At 45.1% G+C, this 16,662-nt stretch overlaps 1 protein-coding gene across 13 annotated transcripts in view; it reads left to right on the forward strand.

The window, feature by feature from the left end:
• Window positions 1-14,738, forward strand: part of LOC110492646 (receptor-type tyrosine-protein phosphatase F) — a 495,157-nt gene extending 480,419 nt beyond the window's left edge. For all 13 annotated transcript variants that reach the window (XM_036986572.1, XM_036986579.1, XM_036986575.1 and 10 more), the window contains 6 exons: window positions 3,543-3,721; window positions 7,358-7,484; window positions 7,566-7,691; window positions 9,873-10,027; window positions 11,968-12,103; window positions 12,587-14,738. In XM_036986572.1, the coding sequence (XP_036842467.1) occupies window positions 3,543-3,721; window positions 7,358-7,484; window positions 7,566-7,691; window positions 9,873-10,027; window positions 11,968-12,103; window positions 12,587-12,655 (792 nt within the window). In that variant the 3' untranslated portion in view covers window positions 12,656-14,738. The remainder of the gene's footprint in view (window positions 1-3,542; window positions 3,722-7,357; window positions 7,485-7,565; window positions 7,692-9,872; window positions 10,028-11,967; window positions 12,104-12,586) is intronic.
• Window positions 14,739-16,662: the final 1,924 nt, after the last annotated feature.

Raw genomic sequence — 16,662 nt, forward strand, 5'->3', positions numbered from 1 at the left:
CTGCAGCCCTCAGATATCTACTGCAGCCCTCAGATTTCTACTGCAGCCCTCAGATATATCTACTGCAGCCCTCATATATCTACTGCAGCCCTCATATATCTACTGCTTCCCTCATATATCTACTGCAGCCCTCAGATATACCTACTGCAGCCCTCAGATATACCTACTGCAGCCCTCATCCTCCATATACAACACCCATTCTGCCACATTCTGTTAAAGGTCCCAAAAGCACACACATCGCTGGGTCGCTCGTCTTTTCAGTTCGCTGCAGCTAGCAACTGGAACGAGCTGCAACAAACACTCAAACTGGACAGTTTTATCTCCATCTCTTCATTCAAAGACTCAATCATGGACACTCTTACTGACAGTTGTGGCTGCTTTGTGTGATGTATTGTTGTCTCTACCTTCTTGCCCTTTGTGCTGTTGTCTGTGCCCAATAATGTTTGTACCCTGTTTTGTGCTGCTACCATGTTGTTGTCATGTTGTGTTGCTACCACGCTATGTTGTAATGTGTTGCTGCCTTGCTATGTTGTTGTCTAAGGTCTCTCTTTATGTAGTGTTGTCTCTCTTGTTGTGATGTGTGTTTTGTCCTATATTTATATTGTATTTATTTTTTATCCCAGGCCCCCGTCCCCACAGGAGGCCTTTTGGTAGGCCGTCATTGTAAAGAATTTGTTCTTAACTTACTTGCCTAGTTAAATAAGGGTTAAATAAAAATCTGTTACCTGATGTGGAATAGAGTTCCATGTAGTCATGGCTCTATGTAGTACTGTGGAATAGAGTTCCATGTAGTCATGGCGCTATGTAGTACTGTGTGCCTCCCATAGTCTGTTCTGGACTTGGGGACTGTGAAGAGACCTCTGGTGGCATGTCTTGTGGGGTATGTCATGGGTGTCTGAGCTGTGTGACAGTAGTTTAGACAGACAGCTTGATGCATTCAACCTCTCACAAATACAAGTATTGATGAAGTCAAACTCTCCTCCGCTTTGAGCCAGGAGAGATTGACATGCATATTATTAATGTTTGCTGTCTGTGTACATCCAAAGGCCAGCTGTGCCTTCCCTGTTCTGAGCCAATTGTAATTTTCCAAAGTCCCTCTTTGTGGCTCCTGACCACACTACTGAACAGTAGTCCAGGTGCAACAAACTAGAGCCTGTACGACCTGCCTTGTTGATAGTGTTGTTAAGAAGGCAGAGCAGCGCTTTATTATGGACAGACTTTTCCCCATCTTAGGTACCACTGCATCAATATGTTTTGACCATGACAGTTTACAATCCAGAGTTTCTCCAGGCAGTTTAGTCATCTCAACTTGCTCAATTTCCACATTATTCATTACAAGATTTAAGTTGAGGTTCAGGGTTTAGTGACTGTTTTGTCCCAAATGCAATGCTTTTAGTTTTAGAAATATTTATTCCTTGCCGCCCACTCTGAAGCTAACTGCAGCTCTTTGTTAAGTGTTGCAGTCATTTCAGTCGCTGTAGTAGCTGATGTGTGTAGTGTTGAGTCATCCGCATACATAGACACTCTGGCTTTACTCAAAGTCAGTGGCATGTCATTAGACAAAAAAATGAAAAAAGCAACGGGCCTAAACAGCTACCCTGGGGAATTCCTGATTCTACCTGGATTATATTTGAGAGGCTTCCATTAAAGAACCCCCTTCTGTGTTCTGTTAGACAAGTAACTCTTTATCCACATTATAGCAGGGGGGTGTAAAGCCATAACACATATGTTTTTCCAGCAGCAGACTATGATCGATAATGTCAAACGCCGACATTGAAGTCTAACAAAATAGCCCCCACAATGGTTTTACCATCAATAATTAATTACAACAACAAAGGATGTAAGAAACAAACTTTCACATTTCGTGGGAAGGGGGAAAACAAATTTGAATACATGTGGATTTTGACACTTTTATGTAGGTGTCATAACCAGCCATAAAATAACACTATACATTGTCACGTCAGGTGTAAATATATGGGTCACGACAGCGTTATGTCAGCTGTTATGACATGGTTATGAATGTGTCATAATGTGTTATGACACTGGGTGTCAAGTAAAGCGTTAGCGAAAAGGGTAAGACAGAATCCATGTACGATTTACTAAATGGAGTCATGAAGGTCCTGTTTACATGGTCTCCAGTGCTCTATAGCTCTTCCAGTGGTAGAAGGACAGAGAGGGCGAGACTGGGGGGGGGGGGGGGGGGGGTGAAGAGCGATGGTGATTGTGGGACTTACAGCCCTGCCGTTCAAGCCCAGGCAGTCTGGCCACCCCACACAGAGCAACACCAGGTCTGTCCACTCTCTCCTGTGATGTCCATCTGTGGTGTGAGAGCTGCCAGGTCCCGTACTGAGCCAGTCACGCCTCCCCACTCCCCCACTCCCATCTCTCCAGCAGGCTCTGCCAGCTCTGCGGACACCCACCACCATCTACTATAGCCATTACAACCATTTTATACACATCATGCCTTACTGTTACTGTCAGTAAAGTCCTGCTGCTATTACTGTGATATACATTAATGAGTCCCTGTTAAAGAAACACAATAAAGTGAAGTACATGTGAGTGATACCCTCTCCCCTCCTCCTTCTCTCTCCTCTTCCTTATCTCCCTTCTCTCCCCTCCTCCTGTTCTCTCCTCTTCCTTATCTCCCTTCTCTCCCCTCCTTTTCTCTCCTCTTCCTTATCTCCCTTATCTCCCCTCCTCCTTTTCTCTCCCCTCCTCCTTATCTCCCTTCTCTCCCCTCCTTTTCTCTCCTCTTCCTTATCTCCCGTCTCTCCCCTCCTTTTCTCTCCTCTTCCTTATCTCCCTTCTCTCCCCTCCTCCTTTTCTCTCCCCTCCTCCTTATCTCCCTTCTCTCTCCTCCTGTTCTCTCCTCTTCCTTATCTCCCTTCTCTCTCCTCCTGTTCTCTCCTCTTCCTTATCTCCCTTCTCTCTCCTCCTTTTCTCTCCCCTCCTCCTTATCTCCCTTCTCTCTCCTCCTGTTCTCTCCTCTTCCTTATCTCCCTTCTCTCCTCCTTTTCTCTCCTCTTCCTTATCTCCCTTCTCTCTCCTCCTTTTCTCTCCTCTTCCTTATCTCCCTTCTCTCTCCTCCTTCTCTCTCCTCTTCCTTATCTCCCTTCTCTCTCCTCCTTTTCTCTCCTCTCTTCCTTATCTCCCTTCTCTCCCCTCCTCATTTTCTCTCCTCTTCCTTATCTCCCTTCTCTCTCTCCTCCTTTTCTCTCCTCTTCCTTATCTCCCTTCTCTCCCCTCCTCCTTCTCTCTCCTCTCTTCCTTATCTCCCTTCTCTCTCCTCCTGTTCTCTCCTCTTCCTTATCTCCCTTCTCTCTCCTCCTTTTCTCTCCTCTCTTCCTTATCTCCCTTCTCTCTCCTCCTTTTCTCTCCCCTCCTCCTTATCTCCCTTCTCTCTCCTCCTGTTCTCTCCTCTTCCTTATCTCCCTTCTCTCTCCTCCTTTTCTCTCCTCTCTTCCTTATCTCCCTTCTCTCCTCTCCTCCTGTTCTCTCCCGTTCTCCTTTTCTCCTCTCCTTATTCCCTCCCTCTCTCACAGAGACTGGCTAACTCCAAAGCCCACACCTCCAGGTTCATCAGTGCCAACCTGCCCTGCAATAAGTTCAAGAACCGGCTGGTGAATATCATGCCCTTCGAGTCGACACGCGTGTGTCTGCAGCCTATCAGAGGAGTGGAGGGGTCTGACTACATCAACGCCAGCTGCATCGATGGGTACAGGTAAGAGAGAGAGTGTGTGTGTGTGTGTGTGTGTGGTGTGTGTGTGTGGTGTGTGTGTGTGTGTGTGTGTGGTCTGACTACATCAACGCCAGCTGCATCGATGGGTACAGGTAAGAGAGAGAGAGTGTGTGTGTGGTGTGTGTGTGTGGTGTGTGTGTGTGGTCTGACTACATCAACGCCAGCTGCATCGATGGGTACAGGTAAGAGAGAGAGTGTGTGTGTGTGGTGTGTGTGGTGTGTGTGTGTGTGTGTGTGTGGTCTGACTACATCAACGCCAGCTGCATCGATGGGTACAGGTAAGAGAGAGAGAGTGTGTGTGTGTGTGTGTGGTGTGTGTGTGTGTGTGTGTGTGTGTGTGTGGTCTGACTACATCATAGGCGGTTTACAGGTTACGAGGAGAAGCAGCAAGCGAATGTGTGAATTGATTTAGGAATCATTATAGACACGGGGAGAATCTCATTTGCGTTGCCTTGATTCCCTGCGCCCTCTCTCCTTAGAGGGGAGGGACCCTTTGACCTTCTCGTCCAATGGGTTTTGAGAAGAACGCGAGGAATAAAGGAAATGCTGTAGAGATTTGTCTCACTGTCTATAGGCCAGCTGGGTCAGACGTGGGTGGGCCAAAACCTTCTCCTTCTGTCAGCTGTTTCTTCACACACTGTGTGGCCCTCCAGGACTGGATCAGTCCAATCAATGTGTCCATCCATCCTCAGTCGTCTCTGCCTCAGACATCCCTGGGTGTTGATTAACCACTCCGTGTTGAAACTAAGACCTGTGCTGACGTGGCCTGTTAGCTTATAAGGCTACGAGCCTTCCTGAGAGGACAGAGATTAAATGTGGCCTTACACAGTGGAGTGAGGGAGGAGGAGAGAGAGAGAGATGGAGAGGAGAGAGAGAGATGGAGAGGAGAGCGAGAAAGATGGAGAGGAGAGAGGAGAAGAGAGGGAGAGATGGAGAGGAGAGGGAGAGATGGAGAGGAGAGGGAGAGATGGAGAGGAGAGAGAGAGATTGAGAGGAGAGAGAGAGAGATGGAGAGAGAGAGAGATGGAGGAGGAGAGAGATGGAGAGGAGATGGAGGAGAAGAGAGGGAGAGATGGAGAGGAGAGAAGAGGAGAGGAGGGAGGGGAGAGGAGAGAGAGATGGAGGAGAAAAGAGGAGGGGAGAGGAGAGAGAGAATTTTTAACACACAGCTTTTCTCTTCTCTACATTCATCCCATAAACTTTAACACACAGCTTTTCTCTCCTCTACATTCATCCCATAAACTTTAACACACAGCTTTTCTCTCATCCTATTAAGTGTTAATGAAAACTGTTCCCCAGAGACCCAGACTGCTTTGTCACTATGTAAATACCTTAATGACAACCGCTCCCACTAACAGCATGGTGTGTGTGTGTGTGTGTGTGTGTGTTAATAAAGCATTTTCCAGATGAATAGTTTCTCTCTCCCTGTCTGCTACTCCTTGAGTCTTCAGCTGCTCAGCACAGGGACCTGCAGTTGTCATTGTTGTTGTTAATGTTGTTGTTGTTGTTGTTATTGTTGTGTGCTGCAGCAGTATTTAGTAATTAAGCCTCGTTTTATCCAGGCGGAAATAGAAACTCAACAAGCGCCTCTCGTGTTTCTCGAACTGAGCCAAGCAGGAAAAGACTAGAGCCCGACCGATAAATCGCTTGACCGATATTATTGGCTGATATTAGCCTTTCACCTAAATATATGTATCGGTATTTATTCCACAGATAAAACGCCGATTTTATATACATAGAATAAACAAAAATATGCTCATTTGTGTTTTTTTTTTTAGGTTAACATTGTCTTAATGAACAGCTAGCTTGTGCTTGGTTTCTGTAGGATAACATTGTCTTAATGAACAGCTAGCTTGGTTTCTGTAGGATAACATTGTCTTAATGAACAGCTAGCTTGTTCTGTAGGATAACATTGTCTTAATGAACAGCTAGCTTGTTCTGTAGGATAACATTGTCTTAATGAACAGCTAGCTTGTTCTGTAGGATAACATTGTCTTAATGAACAGCTAGCTTGTTCTGTAGGATAACATTGTCTTAATGAACAGCTAGCTTGTGCTTGGTTTCTGTAGGATAACATTGTCTTAATGAACAGCTAGCTTGGTTTCTGTAGGATAACATTGTCTTAATGAACAGCTAGCTTGTGCTTGGTTTCTGTAGGATAACATTGTCTTAATGAACAGCTAGCTTGGTTTCTGTAGGATAACATTGTCTTAATGAACAGCTAGCTTGTTCTGTAGGATAACATTGTCTTAATGAACAGCTAGCTTGTTCTGTAGGATAACATTGTCTTAATGAACAGCTAGCTTGTTCTGTAGGATAACATTGTCTTAATGAACAGCTAGCTTGTTCTGCTGTAGGATAACATTGTCTTAATGAACAGCTAGCTTGTTCTGTAGGATAACATTGTCTTAATGAACAGCTAGCTTGTTCTGCTGTAGGATAACATTGTCTTAATGAACAGCTAGCTTGGTTTCTGTAGGATAACATTGTCTTAATGAACAGCTAGCTTGGTTTCTGTAGGATAACATTGTCTTAATGAACAGCTAGCTTGTTCTGTAGGATAACATTGTCTTAATGAACAGCTAGCTTGTTCTGTAGGATAACATTGTCTTAATGAACAGCTAGCTTGGTTTCTGTAGGATAACATTTTAGATAATGATCAGGGAAGACATCTCATAGTGTAGAAGTCTGTCTGTCTGTCTGTCTGTCTGTCTGTCTGTCTGTATATGTGTTTGTGTGTCCTCTCTCCCCCCTCTCCTCTATCGTTCTTTTCCTTTATTTGTGTGAGGAGTGGGGCCCAGAGCATCACTCTAATGTCATGGTTACACATTATTGCCTAGCCTGTAGCACCTTCATTAGTTGTTCACCCGTGGCTGTCTCTCTCTCTCTCTCTCTCTCTCTCTCTCTCTCTCTCTCTCTCTCTCTCTCTCTCTCTCTCTCTCTCTCTCTCTCTCTCTCTCTCTCTCTCTCTCTTCTCTCTATCGCTGTCTCTGTCTCTCTCTCTGCCTCTCTCTCTGTCTCTCTATCGCTGTCTCTGTCTCTCTCTCTGCCTCTCTCTGTCTCTCTATCGCTGTCTCTGTCTCTCTCTGCCTCTCTCTCTCTCTCTATCGCTGTCTCTGTCTCTCTCTCTTTCTCGCTATCTCTCCCTCTGTCTCGCTGTCTCTCTCTTTTTGTCTCGCTGTCTCTCTCTTTTTGTCTCGCTGTCTCTCTCTTTTTGTCTCTGTCTGTCTGTCTGTCTGTCTCTGTCTCTCTGTCTCTGTCTCTGTCTCTCTCTGTCTCTCTCTGTCTCTCTCTGTCTCTCTCTCTGTCTCTCTCTCTGTCTCTCTGTCTCTCTCTGTCTCTCTCTCTGTCTCTCTCTCTGTCTCTCTCTCTGTCTCTCTCTCTCTGTCTCTCTGTCTCTCTCTCTGTCTCTCTCTCTCTCTCTCTATCTCCCTCTCTCTCTCTCTCTCTCTCTCTCTCTCTCTCTCTCTGTCTCTCTCTCTCTCTCTCTGTCTCTCTCTCTCTCTCTCATTCTGTTTTGCATGTCACTCTACTGCCACCTATAGCCAGTCAGCAGAACTTGTCATTTGAGTTAAGTGTGTGTTTTCTCTTAAGTGTGTCCTGATGTTCTCTCTCCAGACAACAGAAAGGGTATCTGGCCACCCAGGGCCCTCTGGCTGAAACCACTGAAGACTTCTGGAGGATGCTGTGGGAACATAACTCTACCATAGTAGTGATGCTCACCAAACTCAGAGAGATGGGCCGGGTAAAGATGAACACACATACAGTAGACAACCACACACACACACACACCCTGTTCTAACCCTGGTTGTCTATCCCCCTACAGGAGAAGTGTCACCAGTACTGGCCAGCGGAGCGCTCAGCCAGGTACCAGTACTTTGTAGTGGACCCCATGGCTGAGTACAACATGCCCCAGTACATCCTCCGAGAGTTCAAAGTCACCGACGCCAGAGTGAGTGTGTCAACCTGTGAGATAGATCACATCCCTGGGGATGGAAGAAGGGAGTGAGTGAGTGAGTTTAGTGAGTGAGTTGAGTGAGTTTAGTGAGTGAGTGAGTGAGTTTAGTGAGTGAGTGAGTGAGTGAGTGAGTGAGTGAGTGAGTGAGTGAGTGAGTGAGTGAGTGAGTTTAGTGAGTGAGTGAGTTTAGTGAGTTGAGTGAGTGAGTGAGTGAGTGAGTGAGTGAGTGAGTGAGTGAGTGAGTTGAGTGAGTGAGTTTAGTGAGTGAGTGAGTTGAGTGAGTGAGTTGAGTGAGTGAGTGAGTTTAGTGAGTGAGTGAGTGAGTGAGTGAGTGAGTGAGGTGAGTGAGTTTAGTGAGTTTAGTGAGTGAGTGAGTGAGTGAGTGAGTTTAGTGAGTGAGTGAGTTTAGTGAGTTTAGTGAGTGAGTGAGTTTAGTGAGTTTAGTGAGTGAGTGAGTTGAGTGAGTGAGTGAGTGAGTTTAGTGAGTGAGTGAGTTTAGTGAGTGAGTGAGTGAGTGAGTGAGTGAGTGAGTGAGTGAGTGAGTTGAGTGAGTGAGTTTAGTGAGTGAGTGAGTGAGTGAGTTTAGTGAGTGAGTGAGTGACTTTAGTGACTTTAGTGAGTGAGTGAGTGAGTGAGTGAGTGAGGTGAGTGAGTTTAGTGAGTTTAGTGAGTTTAGTGAGTGAGTGAGTTTAGTGAGTTTAGTGAGTGAGTGAGTTTAGTGAGTGAGTGAGTTTAGTGAGTGAGTGAGTTTAGTGAGTGAGTGAGTTTAGTGAGTGAGTGAGTTTAGTGAGTTTAGTGAGTGAGTGAGTTTAGTGAGTTTAGTGAGTGAGTGAGTGAGTGAGTGAGTTTAGTGAGTTGAGTGAGTGAGTGAGTGAGTGAGTGAGTGAGTTTAGTGAGTGAGTGAGTGAGTGAGTGAGTGAGTGAGTGAGTGAGTGAGTTTAGTGAGTGAGTTGAGTGAGTGAGTGAGTGAGTGAGTGAGTGAGTGAGGTGAGTGAGTGAGTGAGTTGAGTTGAGTGAGTGAGTTGAGAGACCTTGTCTAGTTCCTCAAATGTGTTTTCCTCATCAGTCTAAAGTGATTCCTAGAGATACTTCTCCAACTGCTTCTCTAACCTCCTATTGGTTCCCTCTCGACTACCACTCTAACATACTCTCCTCCTATTGGTCCCCTCTCGACTACCACTCTAACATACTCTCCTCCTATTGGTTCCCTCTCGACTACCGCTCTAACATACTCTCCTCCTATTGGTTCCCTCTCGACTACCACTCTAACATACTCTCCTCCTATTGGTTCCCTCTCGACTACCACTCTAACATACTCTCCTCCTATTGGTTCCCTCTCGACTACCACTCTAACATACTCTCCTCCTATTGGTTCCCTCTCGACTACCACTCTAACATTCTCTCCTCCTATTGGTTCCCTCTCGACTACCACTCTAACCGCTCTGGTGGCATGTCTTGTGGGGTATGTATGGGTGTCTGAGCTGTGTGCTAGTCGTTTAAACAGACAGCTCCGTGCATTCAACATGTCAATACCTCTCACAAATACAAGTATTGATGAAGTCAATCTCTCATCTACTTCGAGCCAGGAGAGATTGACATGCATATTATTAATGTTTGCTCTCTGTGTACATCCAAGGACCAGCCGTGCTTCCCTGTTCTGAGCCAAATTCAATTTTCCTAAGTCCCTCTTTGTGGCACCTGACCACATGACTCGGCTACCGCTCTAACATACTCTCCTCCTATTGGTTCTCTCTCAACTACCGCTCTAACATACTCTCCTCCTATTGGTTCCTTCTTGACTACCGCTCTAACATACTCTCCTCCTATTGGTTCCTTCTCGACTACCGCTCTAACATACTCTCCTCCTATTGGTTCCCTCTCAACTACCGCTCTAACATACTCTCCTCCTATTGGTTCCCTCTCAACTACCGCTCTAACATACTCTCCTCCTATTGGTTCCCTCTCAACTACCGCTCTAACATACTCTCCTCCTATTGGTTCCCTCTCGACTACCACTCTAACATACTCTCCTCCTATTGGTTCCCTCTCAACTACCGCTCTAACATACTCTCCTCCTATTGTTTCCCTCTCGACTACCACTCTAACATACTCTCCTCCTATTGGTTCCCTCTCAACTACCACTCTAACATACTCTCCTCATATTGGTTCCCTTAGGATGGCCAATCCAGGACGATCCGCCAATTCCAGTTCACTGATTGGCCAGAACAAGGAGTGCCAAAAACCGGGGAAGGATTCATCGATTTCATTGGCCAAGTGCATAAAACCAAGGAGCAGTTTGGACAGGACGGACCAATCACTGTTCACTGCAGGTAATGAGACTTGGCTGAAAAGCCAGAAATTACACGGAACAAATAGTAATTATACAATGAATGACTGGTGTTTTTCTATTGGGTAAATTTAAAAAAAGAATCACTAGGCACCATTTGGTACCATGCAGTTGGTGTAAAGTAAGTACCTGGAAGTAGGATGGTAGGTTTGGGCGGTATACCGTATACCAGGGTATTAGGAAATAATCATGGAGATTATTGGTTTTTTTTAATACCGTCAAAAACAATTCCTTTGAAGTTTTTCACTAAATTTGAATATTTGTAGCTACTTTTTGAGTAAATTACCTACAGGCAACTTGTGCAATACGTTAGGAGATAAAGCAGATCATCTTCTTCACCTCTGATTATTTTACGTTATGAGGCTTACGGTAGTTCCCCAGAACAGGAGAAAGAGGAAGCTGGTGAGTCTCGCTGGCGGACAGGAAGTGATGAAGTTACACTTGTATTGCAATTCACTACTAAAATATGTGTCATCAGATATCTTATCTTTCGACCAGAAGTCAAAGAGCCCTGGATTAGTTATTTTTTTATCTTCTGCTTCCTGCTTCCTGCTTCCTGATAGCATTTTGTTTCTCCTTCCCCCCTCTGCTCTGTCTACCCATGCTGCTCTTCCTCCTCCGTTCTTCCCCCCTCTGCTCTGTCTACCCATGCTGCTCTTCCTCCTCCGTTCTTCCCCCCTCTGCTCTGTCTACCCATGCTGCTCTTCCTCCTCCGTTCTTCCCCCCTCTGCTCTGTCTACCCATGCTGCTCTTCCTCCTCCGTTCTTCCCCCCTCTGCTCTGTCTACCCATGCTGCTCTTCCTCCTCCGTTCTTCCCCCCTCTGCTCTGTCTACCCATACTGCTCTTCCTCCTCCGTTCTTCCCCCCTCTGCTCTGTCTACCCATGCTGCTCTTCCTCCTCCATTCTTCCCCCCTCTGCTCTGTCTACCCATGCTGCTTTTCCTCCTCTGTTCCTCCCCCCTCTGCTCTGTCTACCCATGCTGCTCTTCCTCCTCTGTTCTTCCCCCCTCTGCTCTGTGTACCCATGCTGCTCTTCCTCCTCTGTTCCTCCCCCCTCTGCTCTGTCTACCCATGCTGCTTTTCCTCCTCTGTTCCTCCCCCCTCTGCTCTGTCTACCCATGCTGCTCTTCCTCCTCTGTTCCTCCCCCCTCTGCTCTGTCTACCCATGCTGCTTTTCCTCCTCTGTTCCTCCCCCCTCTGCTCTGTCTACCCATGCTGCTCTTCCTCCTCCATTCTTCCCCCCTCTGCTCTGTCTACCCATGCTGCTCTTCCTCCTCTGTTCCTCCCCCCTCTGCTCTGTCTACCCATGCTGCTTTTCCTCCTCTGTTCCTCCCCCCTCTGCTCTGTCTACCCATGCTGCTCTTCCTCCTCTGTTCCTCCCCCCTCTGCTCTGTCTACCCATGCTGCTCTTCCTCCTCCGTTCTTACCCCCTCTGCTCTGTATACCCATGCTGCTCTTCCTCCTCCGTTCTTCCCCCCTCTGCTCTGTCTACCCATGCTACTTTTCCTTCATGCATAAAAACATTGTTCATCGTTCACTTTCTCTTGTAAAATGTCCATACTCACCAAAAATGACATCTGGTAGCTACTAGATATGCTTGTATAACTTTATGAGCAGAAAATTTGCCTGTCTTTTGCAATTCGTTTATGTTAATTATCGCTCGTTAGCATTGAGCTAACAGCGCCTATGTGATTTCGCTATTACTTGTGCTCATTTTCTTAGCATTCTAGTAATAGACTCCCAATGGGCTTTTAAAAAAAAATGTTTTTAGTGTCCTCTTGTGTGTTATGCCGGTAATACCGGAGATCCCGGGATGGCAGAAGAGCAGTATGACAGTATGAAAATCCAGATACCGCCCAAGCCTATAGGATACTGTGCACACTGTATAAGGTGTGTAATGCGTGTGTTCCTCCTCTTCCTCAGTGCCGGGGTGGGCAGGACAGGTGTCTTCATCACTCTGAGTATCGTGCTGGAGAGGATGAGGTACGAAGGGGTGGTGGACCTCTTCCAGACCGTCAAGACGTTACGCACCCAGAGACCTGCCATGGTGCAGACAGAGGTATGGACGAATATACTGTACTGTTGCTGTCTTCCGTTGTCGGGAGAGTGGAATGGAGGGAAATGCTCCTCAACAACGAATCCGTGGGGCGACGCACAATTGGCCTAGCGTCGTCCGGGTTAGGGAGGGTTTGGCCGGTAGGGATATCCTTGTCTCATCGCACACTAGCGACTCCTGTGGCGGGCCGGGCGCAGTGCGCGCTAGCCAAGGTGGCCAGGTGCACGGTGTTTCCTCCGACACATTGGTGCGGCTGGCTTCCGGGTTGGATGCGCGCTGTGTTAAGAAGCAGTGCGGCTTGGTTGGGTTGTGTATCGGAGGACGCATGAATTTCAACCTTCGTCTCTCCCGAGCCCGTACGGGAGTTGTAGCAATGAGACAAGATAGTAGCTACTACAACAATTGGATACCACAAAATTGGGGAGAAAAACAGGGAGAGAGAGAGAATGATGACTGACTGACTGTGTTTTCTCCCTCTCTCTCTAGGACCAGTATCAGCTGTGCTACAGAGCAGCTTTGGAGTACCTGGGGAGTTTTGACCACTATGCAACGTAACCACTCTGAGCTGAGCAGCCTCTGGCATGGCCACTGAGTGTCCCATCTCAGCCACCGTACTTGTATCAACCCATCTGACCTGACCCTGCCATTGCTACCCTATCACAGGGGAGGAGGGAGATGCCACTGTCACCTAGCGACGGGTTCAACCAATCCCAGAGGTCTACTACTCGGATTTACAACAAAACAAAAAAACACACAAAAAAAAAAAAAAAACACCCTAAAGATTGCTTTACAAAACAAACCACAAACAATACCATGACGACGACGGCGTTTCATATGGGAGCAAGCGACAGTTCTGACTGAGTTTCTGTTCTCCTTTCTTACTTTATTATTATGAATAATGTTCTTATTATTATTTAGTTAATCATTTTTTTTTTGTTTTATATATATAATTGTTTTAATACCATCAGACATGTATTTTGTCTTAATGGCCTAACTGGGGCACAGCATTTTAGTTTTTCCACCTTTAATTGGTATGTTTATTTTAGTAAAAAAAGATATTAAAAAATGTTGTGTGTTATTTTAGGGACCTGTATTTTCTATTTCCTAGACGTTAATACAGAAGAGCCACTGTTTGTTCTCTGAAGCTGCTGACAGTTTTGACTTTTACCAAGATTTTTATTGTTTATTATCTATTTTTTTTGTTTGTTGTCTTTTTCGTTTTAAAACGGAGCAAGATTAACTAAGATAATACGCCTTCTCACTTTGCTGTTTCTTTTTAAAACGTAGGGGGGGGGGGAATGACAAAATTATTCAGACGCATACACCAACCGCCGCGATACAGGTACTATATAAACCACACTAGCTAGCGAAAAAACGTGACATCAACTAACGACAACTAAATCAGCATTGTACAGAAACTCAAAGAGCACATGACGATTTCAACAACAGAGAGAAGCCTTGAAGGCATTGAGGCCTTCAATAACCAGAGAATGAATCTGGGAGACGAACGGACGAACAGACTTTTATACCCAACGAGGAGTTGAACTTGAGAATCAACTCCTTGAATCTCTGTATGAATCATATTGTGTCCCCTCTAAGCCCCTCCTCTTTCCTTGGGTTCCCAGCGAGCTGATTGGTCAGTCCGCTGCCTGGGGGTTGGAACATAGGGACTGCAGGAGCAGCTCCCCGTGGTGGTGGTGGAGAGAGGAGTAGCAGCCATTAACCCTGGCCCCCCTGTACAGAATACTACAATTACTACCGGTGGGACAGAGACACACAAACCCTCTGCACCCTCCAACCGACCTGCTATTATTTTATACAGAAATAGAAATGATGACTATATATATATAATTCTGATTGATTATATATATATATATATATATGTACAATTATACATAGATATATACTGCAGCTTCAAACTATATTGTTAAAATAATTCACTCTCTTTACTTACCAGCTTAGAGGAAATTAAAGAGAGAAAGGGAAAGAGAGAGAGTGAGAGATGGAAGGAGAGAGAAAGTTAGTGTCTGTATCTACTGGATTACCATAGCAACCTGACAGCCAGACAGAGTTGAGATCAGTGTTCCATTTTTCAATCCAGTCATTTTTCAGGGAGTGAATTCAATTCATGAATCGAAATTCGTTCATTTAGTTGTAATTCGATTCATTTAGTTGTAATTCGATTCATTTAGCTGTAATCGACTTCATTGAAACTGGACTTGACCCTAAACCTTGCTGAAAGATAGAGAGCAGGTTATCGTTCTGTTAAAGAGAGTGAGAGAGGTGTAGATGTGTAGTTCTGTTAAAGAGAACAGCATAACCCCAACTGAGTACCACTCCCCAGCCTCCCCAGCCTCCGTCGGGCCAACCGCCACCACGCCACACAAGCACATCTTTACCCACAAGGCCGCAGGGCACGACGATCCCCAAAGCCTAACAGGACTGAGTCTGACATGCTGGCTGGAATAAACCACAATGTTCATTTATACCTTGTGAATGCTTAGTGCTGTAGGGGTTTCATCTGTTGTATACGCAGTCTGTTTTCTATTTGTTGATAAAGAACTGGAATTTTAAAAAAAAAATATGTTGCTGGGGAAAAAAACTCGAATAAAGTTGAATAATTGTTGTTTTTTTTGGGGGGAAAAATTTTGTTTGTGATGTATTTTGGTCTCTCATTAAATAATGATTTGTCCTTATTGCTATTGTGACAGATATGACTCACATTTCACAGGAAATCACAAATACTATAGGGTCGTTCCACATCAAAACGCACAAGAAACGGGATTTCAACAGCCCGCCATCTCGGAATGTTCTGAAATCATTTCTGTCGTTAGTGACGGATATACAGGACGATTAGCATTCCAGGACACATTATTTGGTTGAAATATAATTTGATCTTTTTAGAAATTAAGCTAATTGATTGCATCCAAAGCAAATCAGGACAAACTGGAATTGTGAGGTTTCACCATGACCTAAATCTAATGGTTTTCTACCCAAAGTTGTAAAGGAAATGATCTATTTAATAAACACAAGAGAACATCAAAAATGAATTGTGGCAGTATAGCAGGAACATTGGCGTTGATTTAAAGGGGCTGTGCAGTCAAAAACTAGATTTTTCTGTGTTTTTATATACACTGAGTGTACAAAACATTAAGAACACCTTCCTAATATTGAGTTGCGCCATATTTCCCCCAATGCTTCCCACATGTGTGTCAAGTTGCCGAGATGTCCTTTGGGTGGTGGACCATTCTTGATGAACACAGGAAACTGTTGAGGGGGGGAAAAACACAGCAGCGTTGCAGTTCTTGACACAAACCGGTGCACCTGGCACCTACTACCATACCCCGTTCAAAGGCACATAGGGTTTCTGTCTTGGCCCTTCACCCTCTGGCACACAGACACAATCCATGTCTGAAGGGCTTAAAAATCCTTCTATAACCTGTCTCCTCCCCTTCATCGACACTGATTGAAGTGGATTTAACAGGTGACATTAATAAGGGAGTGTAGCTTTCACCTGGATTCACCTGGTCAGTCTGTGTCATGGGAAAGAGCAAGTGTTCCTACTGTGTTGTGCACTCAGTGTACCCTGGAGTTGCTTACCAAGACGACATTGAATGTTCCTGAGTGGCCTTCAGTCGTTCCAGTTTTGACATAAATCGGCTTGAAAATCTGTCAAAATTCAAAATGGCTGTCTAGCTATGACGCTTGGAAGAATTTTTTAAAAGAGAAATGTGCGAATATTGTACAATCCAGGTGGACAAAGCTCTTAAGAGACTTACCCAGAAAGCATCTCAGCTGTAATCGCTGCCTAAAGGTGCTTCTATAAAGTATTGACTCAGGAGTGTGAATACTTATATGTAAATGACAGATTTTCATTTTCAGTGCATTTGCAAAAAATAATTCAACAACAACAGAAAATTAACGTTTGTCATTATGGGGTATATTGCGTGTAGATGTGTGAGAGAAATTCGGGCTGCAACAACAACAACAACGTGTAATAAGTCCAGGGGTATGAACACTATGTTTAGAAAATCGTTTTGTTAATTAAGCAGAGTGGTTATTGACTATTCTAAATGTTAAAATATTGTAGTTCACGTGGGCAGATGTAACTGCTGAAATCCCTACGTACGGAAAATAAAATCCAGTACTTTTTCCAAAACGTTCCGTCCTGCTGAATAGAGTACCACAGTATCAGTCATAATTACCCATAAAACCTAGCGGTCAAACAAGAGAAATGGTTCCAATCATTTTTTCACCATACATCTTAAAAACACTTAAATGAATGGCTGTGTTTTGTGTAGGCCTACCCTGGCATTGTGTTTTGTGTAGGCTTACCCTGGCATTGTGTTTTGTGTAGGCCTACCCTGGCATTGTGTTTTGTGTAGGCCTACCCTGGTATTGTGTTTTGTGTAGGCCTACCCTGGCATTGTGTTTTGTGTAGGCCTACCCTGGCATTGTGTTTTGTGTAGGCCTACCCTGGCATTGTGTTTTGATAACCGTGTAGATCTCGTTTGGACAAGGACACTGTGGGGCTCTTTTTCTTCCCTTGTGGTTGTGCCTGT

The sequence above is a fragment of the Oncorhynchus mykiss genome, chromosome 8, assembly GCF_013265735.2.
Source record: "Oncorhynchus mykiss isolate Arlee chromosome 8, USDA_OmykA_1.1, whole genome shotgun sequence".
In the NCBI taxonomy this organism is placed as follows: domain Eukaryota; kingdom Metazoa; phylum Chordata; class Actinopteri; order Salmoniformes; family Salmonidae; genus Oncorhynchus; species Oncorhynchus mykiss.